Here is a 19,820-nt window from a genome sequence, read left to right as displayed (position 1 = left end):
ATTTTCACCTTCTTACATTGATGTAACTATTAACAGCAAGAGGTCCAGTGTGCCGAGACTTTTGACAGTGATGTTTTTCCTCTTGACTAAGTCAAGGAGTTCTTTATAACAGTTTATTAAACCATTAAAAGCATCTCCTGTGAACACAGAGCTTGGCTCTGAAAGAGCAGGAATCAATTACTCAAACACTGACTGATGTCTAGTTTCCAAGTGCTGAGAAAGCAAATGGAAAATGACGCTGATGAGAGGAGGGGAATACTCAAGACTTTCTAATTGCTTTCAGCAAAGAAACAAACCAAAGGCAATAAAAAAAAATTTAAAAAGTACACATGCAAGCCTATCACCAGTGCAACTACAAATCTCCAATATTTGACTGATATATGGCACTAGCCAATCTATCCCATTTGAAATTCCCATTTTTCTGGGTAATTTGGTGGGTCAATCAATACTATTTTCAGGGTATTCACTTGAGGATCAAGGTACATCTAAAAAAAATCCAGATGGATTTGTATAAACATCATAGATCAGTTTTTCTTTTTCCAAGTCCATATGTCTTTTTATTTTACTTTTTTTTTCAGCAAGATGTTTTATACAGGATACCTGTTTAACATATCTTAGGAAAAGAGCCTTATATGAGCTGTCCTGGTTCAGTGTCAGTTCATCCTGCATCAAAGACAAAGTACAGACATAAATAATTCAGGTGCAAAACAACCGGAGCAGAGGTCTGCTGATCCAAACAGCACTTTAGAGGGGCAGGGAATGTACAGTACAGGCTGCAGTTTTAACACCTCAAAAGTAAAGTGGATCAAAAGTGAGGAACAGCTACTGCAATGAAGGAAGAAGCACAGTTTGGATGCTTCCATTTAGCACAACTAGGAAGGAGCAGCTCAGGGTCTAAGGAATATGACAGATCACACCCAGGGTGGAATTCAGCAAGTCAATACATGAATATAGAGATACAAACCCTGATCCTTCCTGATGGCCCCTAGTTGGGACCACTGGCTCAGGGCATGTGAAGATTCATGCGAGTGAAGAAAACAGAGCAAGAGCTGACTTTTCCTTTCTCTTAAATCTTCTCAACTCCAAGGCAGGCTTGACTATACCCGAGTATTTGCAATTCAATGGTGAAGTGATTTTTTTCAACCTTCCATTGAGAAGATCCACCAAGCACTAAGGGGAACTACTCCTAACATTATGAAGTTTTCAAAAAAAAATCTAAGCCTAAGGCCCAGTGCCTTCAGCTCTGTGTGAGATAATTCACACCAGTGAAGCCCAAATACCTGAACAAGAGCAGAAAGTGTGGGTACCATAACTCAAGAAAGTCTAAACAGCCAATGACAACAACCAAGTAAACTGAGAGCTTGTTAGTGGAAGGAGGTAACAAACCACCATTTCCACTATCCCTCTAATAGGGCTTAATTTCGTGCTGGAAATTGAATCACAAGGAAAGGACTGTTTTCTATTCTCCTGAAGCAGTTTCACACCTGTGCCTTCAAAGACCTGCACTGCATTGGGACTGGTATAAATAGCAGTCTGTCAGCAGCAGGGTTTTGCTGGTGAGACAGTAGCATGGACTGGACCAGCTATGGCAATGTGTGCACAGTTCACAGCAAGGTAATCAAGCAACAGATGGTAGCTGGGCTAGACAGGCTGAAATGTGGGTTAAACTAGAGATGTAGCCAGTTTCAAAGTGTAATTTGCCCAGTGCCTGTGAAATATCCTGAGGAAAATCAGAAGAAATCTGTTTTGGGCCTCATCCCTGTGAATTTCTGTGCTTTATAGGGTACAACCACTTAAATGAAGCCATTCCCATAAGGAAGGCATGTATAATCTCCTTCTCAGAAATTAATCAAGGTCTCCACTTTACTCCATAGATACATACACTTTTTACAGACATTGTGAGAATTTAGTATCTTTGAATTGCTCTCTCCTCTGCTATATTTGGTTTGTCAAAGTGTTAAAGATGGTGAGGTGAAAAGGACAGATGTACAGGCTGACAAAGGGACTGTATAAGATTTGTTTCCTTAAAAATCAGGCTCTGAAAAAGGCATATGTGAAGAGGGGGGGCTTTGTTGTCACTTCCATCTCTCCAGAGAGGTACCCTGCAAGAGTCAAACTCTAGCACAGCTAAGGCTGGTAAAGGGAGAAAAGGGCAGAGGAAAGGGAGTCAGTGGAAGTGGCTACTGAACAGTCAGTTCTCCAGGAACCACCACCAACATCTGCATCTTCACAGAGTCTTACCATTGGCAGCATTCGACTGGTAGGAGAGTTTGAGTTCCTAGAAAAGAGTTACAAGACTCAAAGTTGGAGAAAACAGGCCTTTTCAGAGCACTGATTTGCAGACATAGCAGAAGGCAAGCACCAACAACACACTCACCCAGCCCCCAGCCCCACAAGATGCTCAGCACCCACATGGCTCAGCCTGTCCCAGGTCAGTCAAGCCTATTGCACCAGTCCTGGGTCTCCCTGTGCAAACAGTCCTGAGCAGGTCTGAGTCTGGCTGCTCTGGGGCCACTGCCTTCCCCAAGCCATCTCTGCTGGTATGAGCAGCAGAGAAAGCATAACTTGCTTTACTCTGAGCATTCCAGGACTAAATTCACCATGTGGAAGACAGGGCTCTCCTGCCTTGAGCCACATAAATTTTTCACCTTCTTTCTCTTTGCCTAGCTAAACAGTCAGGAATAAAAATAGCATCTGGGCTATTAAAAGGCGACATCTTCTAAATGTCTGCAGACTGCCTGAAATTGAGCCAGGGTCACCATTCCTTCTGAGACACACTTAGTAGCAACATTCAATACTTGAGTTTTGCTTTTGGTAGAGAAATTAGACAAGCCAGATTATATTCTTATAACACCTCTGCTATTATATAGGTAAGTGTTGCGGATACCCACAGGAAGGGCATCTCCATGTCAGAGGCTCTCCCGAGAAGTACCTTCCAGGTCTGAGCCATCTCGTGCATGACTCACCATGCTGAAGGCAACCCAGCCCACAGCACAAACTCCTTATGTTTGTTTTCCATAACTAAGGAGTTGCCTTAGTTGGTTCTGGGCTACTTTTGTCAGGGGCCAAAGCCTAGAAAGCAATCTCGTAATAATGAGATATGGGCCAATGAGTCAAAGACCTGAAATCATTTCCACTATAAAACTTGTTGAAGGGAAGCCACCGCACACGTGATGCTTGGAGGTCATTTGGTAAAGCCTGAATGCTGGGTTTTGTTTACATAAAGTAAATCACACCCAGATATTCCCATGGTAATGTGAATAGGTGTATGTGGTAATAGCTGCCTTTGCATGAACTAAGATACCATTTGTCTAATAAATTTATCTTCAAGGCCCCTCTCATACCTACATGTAGCCCTGCCAGCCTGTGTATGAGGTGGCTGAGTAAAAGAACCAAGGGCTTTCACTGCTCTTTGCTTCTCTAGGTCCCACTCTGAGCAGAATGGAACATGATCCATCTGGCATCCAGCCGTCAGAACATAAGAAACTACATAACAGCTGTTAAGAAATAAGAAAAACAAGCTCCCAGTCCTCCTTTCAGTAAAGAGAATTTTCTCCACAATCCAGGGTGGGAGGATATATCTCACTATTATTGCTCCCTTGTGTGGCTCATTGTACCAAAGCTGAGACCCTTGGTGGCTGCAGATGAGCTATTGCCCTGCTCTGCAGTGGCCACCCTTCTGCATCTGACTAAACATCAGATCCCCCTCAACACTCAGTACTTAACACTCGCCTGTGTCTTCCCCACATGCTTCAAGGATACATTAAAAACAAATGGACACGTTAATCATCTTGACATTAAATTGTTAATTCCTGCCACAGTGTAAGTCTGAGGTCTTTGAGGAATGCATGTAATCTTACTTTTTGTAGTCTTGATTCTTTATGAAAATTCGCAGGAGAAATTCAAATTCTTGGTCCTCTGTTGTAGCAGGAGCAACAGTGTAGGTTCCTGGGCTCAAGCTAAAGTAGTTGGTCACGTCCCGAATTGGGGAAAAAATTTGTTTCAGAACTTTGGAGTCCTCCTGAAAGAAAAATATAGCTGGTTATCTTCCCTCCATGTTAGGAACCAAAGTAAATCAGCAAGCACACTCACAGCAGCCTTGCATTCCCACAGCTCTCCAAATACACACAGAATCCAACATGCCTCAATCTCCCCAATGGCCTGAAAAGCCCATCCACAAGACAGACTTTTTGCAAGGACACATCAAAATTGCACAAGTGTGAAGGAACTGAAAGAAACAGAAGGCAAAACGAATATAAGTGGATTTGAAGAGAACTTCAATTAACATTAAGCAGACTGGAGTTCATGAAGGAACCAAGGATGAATATTCTTACTAAAATTTCCCTGAGATCTTTCATGTCTCAGAGGGGTCAGAGAGCCCCCTAAACATGTGACCCAGATGACAACGCTTCAAGAATCACCAGTCAAAGCAGCAAGTGTCACAACAAAACTGAGCATTCTGATCTTTTGTCTATTATTCCAGTATTTTTGCTGAGATGAAACAAATATAATGAAACAGCTATTACTATGATGACATGTAAAGATAGCATAATAAAAAACCCTTCCTAAACATATTCCCAAAAATATATCAGCGTGTATAAATTCCATTTAGAATGGTTATACAGCGTGGCAGAGTTATTTATGAGCCATGCCTTTGGGAGACAATAACATAAAACTGCTATTTTGGAAGAAAAGGAAAAAAAAAAAGATGACTACTGTTACAGACGGCTGGGAGGTACACAGACTGCCAAGTATTATGGGTCAGATCTCGAGCTGATAGAAATGGGCAGTGCTGCAAAGAAATGAATGGTGTAATCCTTTTTTTTTTTTTCTCACTTTTGAGTTTCATTCCACATTCCTTCTGGAAAAAAGCAGAAGCAGATTAATATCTCAATGGAATCAAAACCAGTGTGAGATAAGAATCAGCCTCTATACATTTCTCAGCTCTATCACACAACATTAAACTTCCCTCACAGCCATGTATTACTGTTCCACGTCTATATTTAATCAAAGGCTTCCTAGAGCTATTAGATTTGTCCATTCTGGCTTGCATCCTTGCCTGCACTGCATTCTCCTCTCATCCTGCCATGGAATAATACTCTTTTTACTTCATAGCAACCATTTGATACATCTCAAAAGGTACTGAACAATGAATAATGCTGCTAATGAATAAGGCAGTGAAAGCAGATTAGGGAGGGAGAGTGAAGCCATGTGAAGCTTGACAATTGCGCTCTCTTTGCACAAAGAAAATCCTTGTAAACTTTTACTCAAAGATGCCACCTCTGATCACCCACAGGCGCTGAGGAAATAAATGAAGGGAATGGCACTAACACACACCCTGGTTTTAGCTCCTGGAGTTGGCTTTTGCTGCTACCAGGGCAGGACACTGGGCTGGCTGTGAGGAGATGCTATACCAGCTCTCCAGGTTAAAATACTTAGTTTGTGTCCATAAGGGAATATTTTATGTATAATCTACTGTCTGGATTTGTACCAATATAATTAAATTGCTAAAAGCTATGGTGGAACAGCAGCATAACTTTTCCCTTTCTCTCACTGACCAGGTGCTCCACAGTAATTCTGATGCCTCGAGTAACAGTCTGTTCTGGCCTTGCCCTTCAGCTCTGAGTAGGAGATCACTTAGGGTCAGAAGCCCAAACTGAGCCTGAGGTGAGCTATGGGCTGACAGCCCACAGAGGCCATGTCATCCAGACTTGACAAACTCATGAAATTTCATCCATCCACAGGAACATCTCAAGAGACAGAAAACACACCCGAGCATCAACTGCAGGGGAAGAAATAAATTTTAAATATAAGGCAAGAATAAGGAATATCTGGCCCCTAGTCTGCTTCCTGATTAAACAGCTTCTTTTTTAGGGACACAGCACCTATGGCATCACCTCCCAGTGAAGGTCTTTTCTGTTAAAATGGGTGAGTAATCAACATGGATGTGCATCATACAAGAGCATACAGGGACCTCCATGTCTGGTGAGTGCTGGGAATGCTGGAAGGAGGGAGTTCCCCACTTATCAGGAACAGCAGCTCTTTCTGAGTGGCACAGATAGCCCCATGGGGTCCTGCAGGATTGATATCTGCACAGGGCAAAGGATCTTCTCACACAGGGATAGTGAGTTCCCCTTGCTGTAGGGATGCTCTTTTTATGACATCTTTTATTTCTCTGACCCTGTTTTTTATGAGCTACAAAGCCATACTCTTCCTTTATGAGGAGCAGTTAGACTGCATCAGTTAGACAGCATCAGTTATTCAAAGTCTGGGACTAGGGCAAACCTCTCTGAAGATGAGGAGAATGTGACATTTGGGTCATAGCAACCTCTGCTTCCTTTTATTCTTCAGGTTAAGAACAATCCCCTCCCACTCTTCTCAGACAACAAAAACACTTTGAAAAAGGCTAGCATTCATTTGCATTAGCAATTGTACTTTCAGTAAGCCTGGTAAAGCTCTGGTAACAGTTGCTCTTGAAAAGACACTTCCCTGGACAGTCACCAAGAAAGAAAACCAGAGAAACAGTAGTGAAGACCCCAGATATCTGAGTGGACTACCCCTGCACTGGTCTCAAGGCAAGGCTTCCATGTATTTTGCAAATTTTTTTTACATGTCCTTTGAGTGATAGAAAAGAAGGGGATGGTTAAGAAAAGTCCACTTTGGAGAACAAGAGTCCATTTGCTTCCCTGCTATACCTGGAGTGCTGCTTGAGAGTTGTGGTTAGTGCTGGATGTCTTGCATTGTGCCAGGCCAGCAAGGCATGTCACTGCTATTGCTGGATACTGAGGATATGTGCCCTGGTACACTTTGCATCCTGGGGACTCCCAGAGGTTCCCAGGGCTATCTTGGGATGCTACAAAACTAAAAGTTCAACATTTGTTCCTTAAGACAAGAATAAAAGAAACGAAGCCTGCCTAAATCTACTTTCCCTGTGAAGTTTTACAATGGAAGGCATCCAGAAATTCACACCACATACTGACTCCTCTCCTTTTATGGACCAAAAGGCAATGCAGTCCTTCACTTCCACATACAGGTATAATAAATCACACAGAGAAGAACAGTGCCTACATGGTATCTGATTGTGCTTACCGTGATGAGGAAAAAGCCAATCTTCAGGTTTTTCACGACCTGCATACGCTCAGGATGTTTTTGCATGAGTGAAATTACTACATTATAGGCTTTTGGGTCATAATCTGCCACTTTGAAAAAATACTTAGGGTTTGTTGAAATTGCACCTGCTGAGAAAGTGTTAATAGATTAGTAGTAGGCACTGAGATGTCCCAGTAGTAGCCTATTGTGTAAGATCTTACTTCTGGGGAAGCAGAGGAATAGGTAGTTACTGCTCCAAGATCCTTTCAATACAACAGAGTGCTGTAATCTACACAGTAGCTCTAGAAGTTGAGGCATCTGCAGTTAAACTAACTGCACATTAATCATTCTAGAAATCTCTGGCAAAGTCATAGAAGTAATACAGATTTCTCAACCCTCCTACATCTGCTTCCCCTACATAGCCCACCTTCCAGTGGTAGAAAAGCAGTGACTCTTAGTCAGGTCCCATGACCCAGTGGCTGAGTTAAAAAGGATTGTGGATTGGAGATCATAAGCACATAGAAAAGAACAAAATGGTGCAAAGCTATCCTCTCTTCCCTTCATGTTAATGTTTGTGATGGACAGAGAGAATACTGAGCACCAGAGGGAAAAGGCTTCTTCTTGGCCCTGGTTTTGGTTAACAGGAAGCATACCTGATAAAACAGCAGTGAAATGCCCAAAATGGGGAAAAAGAACTGAGCTGGCAGCATCTGCCTAAAGCAGTCTAGACTTTAAGCAAGATACCTGCTTTTGTGGCCTTTAAAGGTGCTATTACCATGATTGTACTGGTACAGGAACTTTACTAGAGTGCTGGTGGAGAATGCAGCTCCAAGGAAACTGTCTCTGCACACCATCTCGTCACTCAGTCCTAGTGCCCATGGTGTGCAGGAGCACAGGCAGTGCTTTGTTATCACACCTTGAGACATGGTGATCTGGTCATGAGGAATAGCCTGAAGCTGCTAAGTCAGGGATCAGCATTGCAGAAAAAAAGTAGCCCCTTCATTGATTATATGTTACCATCTTAGATTAAAAAAACAGACTCCAAATAGAGATGCAGCTAAAAAATAAGTAAGATAAATTAAGATAAAAATGTAAAAAAAATTACTACTAATGATTGGAGCTTGCAATGCCAGAAGAGTATGTGCACAGGCAGTAAAACCAATGCATATTATTTGCTCAAAGACAGTTTTACCTTAAAAAGTAGGGCTTTGTAGCATGATTTTTTCATTTCATACCCATTTAGTTTCAGTTCATTTCTTGCTCTGTAAAAGCAATCACATATTTGCCAGACCAGATGTTCTGATGAGATCCCCAGTAACATCTACTGCAACTGACTGAAAGAAGATATACAAGCTCATTTTGATTTAAAGAGTCCAGGGTTCCTAAATCACATCTCCTGTTTTAACTCAGGAGCCAGTGCTGTTGCTTTGTTTCTGCCTGCTTAGCTGGTAAGTGCTGTAATGGGAAAGGGCAGGCATTAACAACTGGCAATCAATATTTCTGCAATTTGGTGCTCAATTAAATGTTTCACCATAAGCATCAGTGGAGAGGACTTGGTGACTGCTGTGTTCATTACCTGAGGAATAGTAGTTCCTTCTTGGAGCAAGGTGTGGACTCCACAGGTTGATGTGCCTGTCCAGAGACCATGTTGTACAGTGCTCATCTCCAAAGTCCAGAAATGTTGGGGTGCTGTTACATATGTATAGCCATGAAAACTGCTCTTGGAAGTTTTCACAGGACATCCTGCAGAGAAGAAGGAAAATCTCATCTTTCAGTTTAAGATGGAAGAGCACTGTCAGCAGCTTGAGGGAGGTGATCTTGCCGCTCTGCTCAGCCCTAGTGAGGCCCATCTGCAGTGCTGTGTCCAGTTCTGGGCTCCTTGGTACAAGAGACATGATGCTCCTGGAGCAGGTCCAGCAGAGGGTTATGAAGATGTTTAAGGGACTGGAGCATCCCTCTTATGGGGAAAGGTTGAGGGAGCTGGGTGTGTTCAGCCTTGGGAAGAGATAACTGAGAGGGGACTTTATCAGTGCCTATAAGTATTTGAAGGGAGGGTTTCAAGATGATGGATCCAGACTCTTCTCAGTGGTACCAAGCAATAGAACAAGGGGCAATGGTCAGAAACTTAAGCACAGGAGGTTCAACCTGAACATGAAAAAGAACTTCTTTACTGTGAAGGTGACTGAGCCCTGGAACAAGTAGCCCACAGAGGTTGTGGAGACTCCCTCACTTGAGGTGTTCAAGAACCATCTGGACACAATCCTGTGCCATGTGCTCTGGGATCACCCTGCTTGGGTAGGGAGGTTGGACCAGATGACACACTGTGGTCCTGTCCAACCTAACCTATTCTGTGATTCTGTGAAGACACTAGTTAGGTATTTACATTTGGCCCCCAGGTCTTTAAAAGGGGATTACTGAGAGCACTGCAGATGACTGTAGCTGCACTGGCTGGTATCTTGCAGAAGAGGTCAGCTCTCAGTGCATTTGGGCTACTTGACTGCCCCTAATCCCTCAGGTAAATCATAGGGCACGTTTAGGAGTCCCTAGATGGAGCCCTGCTATCTTCAGCAGTGTCCTGCCCCACACTCATTCTTTGCTTAAGCCTCAAGTGTCTATTTCAGACCAACTTGCTGTTGCTCTGCTTTCCTCAGAGCCTCACAGGGCAACTGGGTACTTTCTGAACAAGTTTTTCTAAAGGATGGCTCATACATGGCTGAACTGTATCTGACAGTAATCAGAGGCAGTGTAAAACCACAAGTACCTGAAGAGCAGCCAAGTACACAAGCTCTATGACCTGCTTAGCCACCTGTCGCTTTCAAGCTCCTGTCAGTCCAAGGTTCAAGCCAGGCACTTTATGGGGAATGGTAGCACAACAGAATGATCAGGTGAGGTGGTACAGGTTTTTACTTCTGTCACTTTTCATTTTTTTCACCAGCTTGTTACTTAATCTTGGCCAGCTCCATTTTTTCAAGTCTTGTTTCCTCTGAAACCACATTGTCAGGACCACCTCCAATTTACTGTTTGCACACAGCTAACACAGGCTGTCTTGAGCCATCACTAAGAGCAGAGAACTGCCAAAATGACTCTTTTTTTCATAATGAAGAAAACCAGAAAACGTAATAGACAGAGGATCAATAGGAAAATACCAAAATTCTCCATCATCCTTATTTCTCAGGAGAGCTTCTCTGTATTTAGGCTCAACATCGTTCCACTGAGGAGAGCTGCAAAAAGGAACAAATCAACAAGAAGATATGAAACACAATTTTTCATCTCTCTGGCCATCCCATTCCTCTAACCAGTCTGTCAAGTCATGAGGGGTCAGGCAGGGTGAACAAACTTCACACTGGGAATAGGACCATACTTGATACCTTCATAGCCAAGGCCAGCAAACAGAGCTCTGCACCTTTGCAGTGCCTGACTTAGTGGTCCTCTGTCCCCAAGCCCTTGTCCCTGTCCTTAAGCTGGAGAGGGTAGAGAGGTACCAAGGCACAGCAATCTGAAGCACTGTTACATTGACATGTTGAGAGCACATTAGCCAGTCAAATGTGTTGTTTCCAAGCAGCATGTTTATAATTAAGTGATAATTGTACTTTCTGCAGAGTTTAGGATAAATAAACAGAGCATGAGTCAATGATTTATTGATTTATGCAGCTTACCTGGGAATGCGCTACTGACATGTCAATTACATCTAAGATTGTAGTTCACCCTTCCAAAAAATGGGAGGATGCTGTCTGAGCAGATAGATATTATCCCAACCTTAAACATGTCTGCACAACCCACCAACCCATCCAGATGCAACATGTCAGCCTGACTTTTCTTAGCAGAGAAGTTGTTAGTGATCCTAGCAACAAGGAGAGGTGGATAAACCTAAGAGTGACACAAGAACATTTATCTCATCATGGAGACACTGATCCCATTCTAACAGGAAAACTAACACCTATTTATTTACAAGACACTGTTGTAGTCTTCCTCTATTTCATTCCTTTCCTTTACAAAAGAAATGTTAGATTATACACATAGCTCTAAAGGGGTCTTTGCATCCTCAAAGCTGAATGCAGGATCCAAAAGATCAGTTCAAACCATTTCCTGGAACTATGTCTTTGCAATAACCAGGACCCTTTTTGTCCCTGTGTTCAGTACTGCCCTACTCCATGGATTCGTCTAATCATGTGCTTCCCAGATCCAGACTCAGAGGAGGGGAAGAAAGAGGAGGAACGTGGATGCATGATTGCTGCAGGGAAATGCAATCAATAGAAGCAGCCAGTCAGCATCTAGGGACATGGTCAGAGCTTACTCCAGGAATTAACAACTCTTTTATCCATGATTTATCTAGAATGATGCACTGGGTAAAATGTATACACAGACAAGAAGGGACACCTGGGCCTAGTGAGGGTGCATTAGTTTTCCCTGGATTGGATTTCTGTTGGCAGTTGCTTTGCCGATGGAAATAACTCTTATAATGAATTGATTTGGAAATACCTGTTTTTTAAAATTGGTACAAGGCAGAGGTTCTCTGCAATAAGCATATAAAAGATTGATTCTCTATCACATTAAGCTTTGAGACCATACTCATCACTCCAGGGTCCCTTCCACTCCCCATGGCCCCACGGATTCCAGATCCTGATTATATGCTTCCAGGTATTCTTGTAGCGGATCTGCAAAGAGGAAAGAAAAACAAACTTGGGCACAGCTTTTCACAACCATGATATTTAGTGAAGAGATGGGTAATAAAATGGATCTTCCTCTATACCTTAGAGACCTGGTTGACCTCTGATCTCATTTGACTGCAGCTAAAAATCAGTGCCTTCTGCTACTGTGCAAAGGAATGATGTGTGAGAGAAAACTGCAACAATTTTGCTTTTGTGAGGATCATGAATAGCTGACAGAAGCAGCAGCATTCCTGCCACATTGCATGAATTCAACAGCCTTGGGAAATTCCAGTGCCTAATTCTGCACATCTGATCCTGTGAGTCAGCAAAGGCAGAGACTTTGAGGAACGAGGTCACCAGACTGCCTGGAGTGAAAGTCAACAGTGAGCACAGAGAGATGATGTTAAACAGAATCTGTGGCTCTATATCTACAGTACTGTGGTTTCCAACAGCTGAGGTTTCTGGTGCTTTTCTCCTCTTGCTGCCACCGATTTTACTCAGAAACAACTGACTTTTGCCAGTAAAGCCAAAATGGTGGAAGCGAAAAGGAGAAACAAACCTTTTGTTTCTGTCTCTCTCTATGCACACAGCTAGTGCTGGAAACAAACGCCATGGCAGACTCCTTCCAGGCAAAGGCCCAGCCTCTCATCATTTCACCACAGGACAGACCTCTGGATGCCTTGGCATGTGGGGCAAAGTCTTTTTCTCCTCTCTGCACATACCATAAGCAGCAGGAGGCTGGATCAGCCTGCTTCTTCTCCAATAGAACTGGGGATACTCCTATCCCTGCCCTGGGGAGAGACAGCTGGGGCCTTCTCTGGAGCCATTTCACAGTCTCTTGGCTACAAGCAAGTGTCCTCCAAGAAGCAGCACATTGTGATGATGGCATCAAGCATGCCATGGCATGAAGGGATATGAGTCAAAGCCAAGCTCATACAGGAGACCATCAAATGGAGAGGGAGAAGGGAGAAAATACCTAAGAGAAAACAACGTCCCCTTTCCAAAGTACTTTAGGTTCTGAGATTCTGAGATTCAAACGTTTTGCAGCTATCTTGCTTGACAGCATGGCTATTGTTTGGTTTCCTTCTTGCCCTTGCTCACTGGTAACTTTCCCTGTGTGCACTACAGCTTACTGGGGTAAGCCATGTTCTAACTTCTGGTTGTAAAAAATCCTTCATTTCTTTTGGTCCGTGTGATGAACTAGTTCTGTTTTCAGATCATCAGTATTAATACCCAGCCAGGAGCAGTTCTACATGAGTAGAACAGCTTTAAAAGATGGAGAAATGCTGTTCTTGAACCAGTGATTTACTCCTCACACAGTGATTTTTGGCAGCTTCTGATTGAGATGAACAAATGTAGATTTGCATCATTTGACAAATCCCACAATTTCAGCCAGTGCTTCTATTTCCATTTGAAACAGAAAAGCAAATTTTTTAAGAGTCAGCATGGAATGAAAATCTCTAGAAAAGCTGTATTTGCTGCTGAAGTGTCCCAAAACAAAAGTGAATATAAGTTGCATTTTTGCATTAGAAAAAATTAGAGATTTGGATATATTCCCTCTTCTTGTTGTGCCAGAATTCTTCCACCTTTTGGAATTTGAGCTATGTGCTTTCAACAATCCCTCCTAAGTGTGACACTAATTAAAATGCTCTGAATGGAACAGCACTGCAATTGCCCTGTAGTGGATCATCAGTACAAGACCTCCAGGCAGGAACAAGTCCCTGATCTTACCTTCACAGCTCCTGTGATAGTGTAGGCATGACCCTGCACCATCCCATTCCTCAGCTCAATGTTCCTCTTTGGCTGCAGAAGGGAGAAAGCACAGCTTTTAGCCCTGTGCTGTGCTGTAAAAGTACAGCCATAGCTCCAGAACTGTCATGTGTCACGGCACTAAAAAAGCTTAATTATGACTACATAACTACACACATATCTCAGATACCGAGATACTCCAGAGCAATATGACTTGTTCCCAGTCATAAGCAAGCAAGTAAATTTAACAAAACTACAGGTGTTTATTTTCAAGTTCTTTGATGGTCCAGAGCTGCTGCAACTGCAAAATGAGCTGGACTGGGTGATCAGCTGTCAGACTGGGAGACTGCGGAATTCCCCACCACTCATAGCCCATCGTAAGCCACCTGAGCTCAGGTGCCTGTCCTAGTTTGGCTTGTTTGCAACACTTGATCTTTATGTCCTGGTGAAGCAGGCACTACAGGAGCAGTGTCAGACATTTTGCAGTCTTACAAGCTGAGAGGGAAGACTTGGAGACATTTTATCAAGATACTCACTGGGAACAAAGCCTTTTGCACCTTCCCAGCACGAATATCTGCAAATCACAATGTGATAATAGCATTCTCTCACAGAAGAAAGGTGCATTTTGGCCTTGCTAGAACTGATCACAAAGCTGTGAAGCCAAAATCAGTCCTGCTGCAAGAGGACACCACTCTGTTGCAGTGGAATTAGCCAGGAGAGAAGCCATAGCCCCCTGACTGACAGATCAATCTGCCTACATCTGGCCAAATGCTTTTACATTCCTTACCAAATAACCTTATCTACTTTATGCTGCCAAGATCCCTTCAGGCATCCGTAAACTGTACCTATTGCATGGAGTGATTATAGACTTCCTTTTCCACTTGAAAGAGCAACCTTTGTGCAAACACAGTAAACCAAGAAAGACATGATGCTGGCCCTGTGACTCACCTGGCCTGGGGTGCTACACCCCATTAGACACCAAGATTCGTCAGCTGCTTTCAGTATTTCCTCCAGATAAGGAGGTGGATCCTTCAATGAAAACTGCACTTGGACTCCCCCTGTGAGATCTACTAAAGCATCAGAAAGGTAGCCTCCATTCAAGTTCTGGTAGGAACCCCGTAGCCTGAACAAAAATAAAATAAAATATTTTTTTAAAATTAATTAGTCCTTACACCATATTTTAATAAACAATGTGCAGTGCTCCCTTCCAAAATGGGTATGTGCATCAAGGTGGTCAGCAGGTGGGGGAGGCTGGGGTGTTTAGACACTGTGGCCAGGTAATGAAAGAAAAAGTGATCAAAACACATTGCCAGACACAATACATGCTCTGTGGGGCAAATGAGACAAAGGAGGTGTTTTTCCTATGTATTCATCCACATCTGTCTAGCTGCTGTCTAGAGCCATTTACAGACAGTGGAAAATAACAAGGTGCATCTCATGCCAACACAGCCATTTTAAGGAGATGAGCTGCATCTCATCTTGAAGCACCCAGTTTCCTTTTTCTGAACAGGGGGTCAAGGGTGACTAGTTCACATGGATGTTTCAGATCAAATGGAGCTGAACTGTGAGCTTCTATACTGTATTTTGCCATGATTCTTTGCAAAAATGGTCAGTATCCTGTTTTCAAAAGAGAAAAAGGAAAAAGAGAGAGGTGAAGGTATTTGCCCATGCTCCCAAGGCAAGACAGGAACAAGTTTTCAGCACTGTTCCCAGTTCATTCTGCTAGAGTACAATAATAGGATAATAATTTAATATTGCCAACACAGTCCTTGTTGATTTTATCGTGTGGTTTTTATTGAGACAGCAAATAAGCTGGAACATGCCGTACTTAGAGCAGGTAGAGCATGCTGTTAAACCCCACCATACACACTGTATTTAATGAATGTAATCAAATGAAGTCTGCAGCTAATTGTATTTTGAAGAGTTGTCCTTGTCCTACATTGATGAAAAGAATTTGTTTTGGGCACTGGGGAATAACTTCTCGAATGGGAATCTCATAAACAGCATTGCTTGCAACTTTAATTTAATAGAGGTTTGGTATGCATTGTAATTAAAATCTTACACAGCAAATTGATACTAAATCCTGAGTGAACTTTACTGAGATATCTCAGGGCAAAATGTATCCTATTCCTGAGTCACTCACATGGTGCTTTAACATTTGCATATTCCTGAACAAATTTGCCAAAATTATTAGCTGTTTTCTTCAGGTCCTCTTTGCTGCATTGCAAATGTTTCACTAGCTTCAGGTAACAGGTTCCAGCTCTTCATACTACCTCTAGCACAGGAATTTTGCTTCAATATATTTAATAATGGGCAATGGGCAAATACTAAGGTACCACACTCTGATCCCTTCACTCTCTAGATGACTTTTCAAAGTTATTATCTCTTTACTGAGCATTATTTACCCTGAAGTACTCTGGGGACCTCAGCTAAAGGGTGTGAGGTGAGAGCTGACCAGACACTCACAGGAGTATATGTGTTGTGCCTGGGCATGTTCTTCGCTCATACTTCTTCTCACTGCCTGCTCCAAATATCCACATGATTTCTGACTAGTGACTGTAAACAGAGATAAACTCTGCCTAGAATTTGCAGTTTTAAACAGAGGATAATGCAAAAAGATAAAAACAATCCAGAGGCAAAGAAGTTTTTTTTTAAGTAAGTAGGAGATCCCAGCCCCTTTCATGTTACTGGCCATTGCCCTGTTCATTTTACTTCTCAGGCATTAACATTCCAGAGTTGAACTGGGTACATTTAGGTCTGGGTACATTTAGGTCTAACCCAAGACCAACATCTCCGGGTTATGTTGGCCCTGTGTTTACAGGCAGCTACAGGTGCTTTCATGAGCACAGCACAACATATGCAACTATCAGCCGTGTACTTCACAGAAGGCAGAGGGTGAAACCACTCACAGAAAGCAATCAGCACGGGATGGAAGAATAGACCAGGTATATTTACTTGGCATATGCTTTTTCCAGCAAGGATGGCCAGAATTCATTTGAAGTTCGAGGGTGTACAGACAGGTATCTTCCATTTAGGAAAGGCAGTCGGTCATCTATCACTACATCCACCCAGTCTCCACATTGCCAGAACTGGAAATAAATAAAATAAAATTTAAAAAAAAGTAAATAAAGAGAGAGATTAAAAAGAATGAGCCTCTTTTAGGAGCTAACATTCATGCCAAGCAACAGCCTCCTGAAGTACTACAGGAATTAATCCAAAGCATGGATATGTGTAGGTTTTCTCCTGAACTGCCCGAGGCCTAATGGTCCACATTGTTAAAGAAGCTACCAATTGGCTTGATTTCCCAGTGTCGGGGCAAATAATTCGGGAATATAAATAGTCCTGCAATCAGTGGGAGAAAAGATTCAACATGGGGAATATGCTAACATTCTTGGGCGATAGAAGCATTCAAGGTGATAAATAATAATCATGCAGATGATTCCATGAGCCTCATTCCTCAGCTGCACTTGGATGTGCTCCTGCAGCACAGCTCTTGGTCAGAGAGACTCTGTCAAGAACCAGCCTCTAGATTTTCTTTCCTCTGTGTTTCAATTAAGACTCTGACATGCTGTCATGGACAGAGACAGTGTGGTGACTAAAGGCTGTTTTGAGGAGTTATACATCTCCTTGATGGATGAGAAGGACACAGGCAGTCTCTCCAGCATGTGGACAGAGCAGGTGTTTCTCCAGCTGATCCAGCTGATGAAACCTTTCAAGGGAGAAGATAGGAAAAAGATCTGTGGGGATGAACTAAAGGAGCCATTTCCAGAGTCATTAGCAGATTAATGTAGCTTAGCATGATTCGCAATCATAAGAGGCCAAGTTCTTATTTGCAGTAATGCTAAGGACTGCAGTGGAAGTATGCCAGCAATAGATTTAGTCTAGCATGATTTTATTTCAACAGCTTCAGTCAATGAAAAGCCCAGAAATGAGCTGTTCTCTTAGAAAAGCACAAGACCAGATCTGCCCAGCAGCAAAGCAGCTTACAGTCTGCTAAGCTGAAAGCAGGTTTGATCCTTCTTACATTCTGCCTTACCCAGGCCTCCCACTTCCTACTTTAGTGGCAGCAGGAGGTGGCAAGGTTGGGCTCTCTGAACTTGGGCTCCAGGAGCAATCTGAGGCTTCTGTTTGATTTTGGAAGGATGGGGCTTGAGGAAAAGCCTTCCACTGGCTGTCCCCTGCCCAAAAAGAGAGACAGACTAAAGGACTGTCCAAAAGGAGCTGTCTTTTCAATCACTTAACAGGCCTTTCTGTCATCAGTCAACCCCTGGAAGCAGATTTGTATGGAGAAAAGGTATGACCTCCAGCCACAACTCTCCATGGTGTTTCATGTGTAAACACAACAGGTAAACAAGGAGATCATAGAGAACTGGTTGGAGGAATTAATGCAGTCCAAAAGCCAAGTTCTTTGGCCATCTTTGGTAGGGAGCTCAAGTTTGGAGGCCTTCTGAATGCAGCTGGATAAGAGAGCTGTTTTGTTCTGACTGTCACAGACTTTCAGACTGTGGTCTTATCTGAGCTCACAAGGACAGGAAAAGCCACAGTGAGAATGAGAAACCTCATGGAAACTCCTAGGGTTCTCCAAGAGTGCAAGAGTGATACAGGAGAAGCCATTCTACTTCATATGCCTTCAAAGAGGGTCAATGCCTTCAATTTTTGGCCTGAGTCCAGCTTCATGAAATTTCTTTATACCCTCAGGATTTAAGTACTGCAACTGTGACTATGGGAGTAAATAAAATAAAGAATTGCTATTTAGGCAAGATGCAAAGAGGGAAGTTCTTCACTTCCTCATTTGTGGTGAGTTTTTTAAATCAGGACTTTATTTTCCTGGGCTTAAGAGGAAAAAAAAGAAAAGGACAGTTCTAAGATGACAACAACATATCTAGGGTTCTGCTGGTCAAAAGGGGAATGCTGTGTGGTAATTTTGTCTCCTTTTTTTCCTTCTTTGACAAGGATCTTAGAGAAATTCAGTTCTGAAATTAAGCAAGGAGAAAATTCCATGCCTGTCAACCACTCTCTTTTGTATGGTGTTAAAAGACACCTTTTGGTCAATGCCTGAAATGAGGTCTTGACCACTTATGGTCATCAGTTTCTTCTTGAGAACAGGGACATCAATAGTCAGGGCAGATCCCTCTGGTTGTGAGTTGATGTACTGTGCCATAAGCCCCTACAGTCACTGGAGAATATTTCTGTTTTTTTCCCAGGCTGAGCTGCTGCTGCTCATTGTCACAATGAGTAGCACACTCTTCCTCACAGGCATCAGAGTTTCTGTGGAAGAGAAAGTGCAAACATGGGACTACCTTAATTCCTGGGGAAATAATGTCACTGTAATTATTCCCTAGATAAAAACATCACCCATTTTAACTACAGCTGATGAAGTGTTTAACACATTTGGCTCTTGCAGCCAAACAGCCAGTGCTGTGTAGGAATACTGGAGCAGCCCTTTGTATTCCTGAGAGCCAACATGCTTCAGATCCAAAAAGGAGAAAAAAATTTGTAAGCTAAAATTTTTACATTGGCATATGATACGACTTGTTTGCAATTCTAAACTGAACTGAGGACTGGTTACTTAGCCTGTGGATGGCAGTAAAATATCTTTGATGGAATAATTGAAAGGCATTGCAGCGGAGCATTTCCATTCAGAGTAGCTTTCTCGGGGGTTTATTGCTCAAGGAAAGCCAAAAACAGTTGCATTGATTTGCAGATGAGATGACAGGGAAGACATTTTCAAATACTGTAAGGTATTTATACAGTTTAAGATTTAAGGATTGCGCCTAACTAATCTTTTCAAAGCTCCCATGAAAGACAATCTAGCTTCTACCCTTTTAATGTGTTTTAAGAAGACTGGTGTTCCTTCAGCTGGTTTATCTCATACAGTGTAGCTCTGTGTGCTGGAAAAGGGCCAAGACAGAAACATCATGTATTCCAAGAAGCAAAGGAACGAGCAAAATTTAGACTGTCCACAAAATAATCCTCGTGGTGCTGCTCCACAAGAGCTCCAGGAGGTCAAAGAAGTCTCATTGCCAGAGCTCTTTGCTTGGTACTGAACAGCAAACAACAAAACAGATTTGTGAGAAAAGAGGGATGAAGAATGGCTGAGTATATATTGACTCTCTTCATCCTGTTTAGCTTCTGGAGTTTATAGGTACTGCAAGTTCCTCTAATCCCATAAGATATTTGTTTTACTCAGATGCAAGCAAGCAAGCAAGGCCTGCCAGTTGCTATCCCTGTCAACCTCCTGGGAGATTCCAAGAATTTCAGGAGTTGGTACAAAGTGAGATTTACTAAAAAGCCTTGTTCTTCTCTATGTAACAATTCTCTTTTCAAATTATC

General features: G+C 42.6%; 1 protein-coding gene across 1 annotated transcript in view; it reads right to left on the bottom strand.

The window, feature by feature from the left end:
* The window catches only part of CAPN13 (calpain 13), a 56,710-nt gene that overhangs the window by 13,302 nt on the left and 23,588 nt on the right, over nucleotides 1–19,820 (bottom strand). Inside the window, exons 5-14 of the mRNA XM_071548063.1 lie at nucleotides 16,443–16,576; nucleotides 14,436–14,610; nucleotides 13,470–13,541; nucleotides 11,659–11,744; nucleotides 10,236–10,310; nucleotides 8,666–8,832; nucleotides 7,090–7,235; nucleotides 3,861–4,021; nucleotides 2,242–2,278; nucleotides 601–663 (exon numbers count right to left, since the gene is read on the bottom strand). Coding sequence (XP_071404164.1) covers nucleotides 601–663; nucleotides 2,242–2,278; nucleotides 3,861–4,021; nucleotides 7,090–7,235; nucleotides 8,666–8,832; nucleotides 10,236–10,310; nucleotides 11,659–11,744; nucleotides 13,470–13,541; nucleotides 14,436–14,610; nucleotides 16,443–16,576 — 1,116 coding nt within the window. The remainder of the gene's footprint in view (nucleotides 1–600; nucleotides 664–2,241; nucleotides 2,279–3,860; nucleotides 4,022–7,089; nucleotides 7,236–8,665; nucleotides 8,833–10,235; nucleotides 10,311–11,658; nucleotides 11,745–13,469; nucleotides 13,542–14,435; nucleotides 14,611–16,442; nucleotides 16,577–19,820) is intronic.

Source organism: Pithys albifrons, chromosome 2, assembly GCF_047495875.1.
Source record: "Pithys albifrons albifrons isolate INPA30051 chromosome 2, PitAlb_v1, whole genome shotgun sequence".
Taxonomy (NCBI): domain Eukaryota; kingdom Metazoa; phylum Chordata; class Aves; order Passeriformes; family Thamnophilidae; genus Pithys; species Pithys albifrons.
Note: the sequence above shows the minus strand (reverse complement) of the source record. Positions and strands in the feature narration are given on the sequence as shown.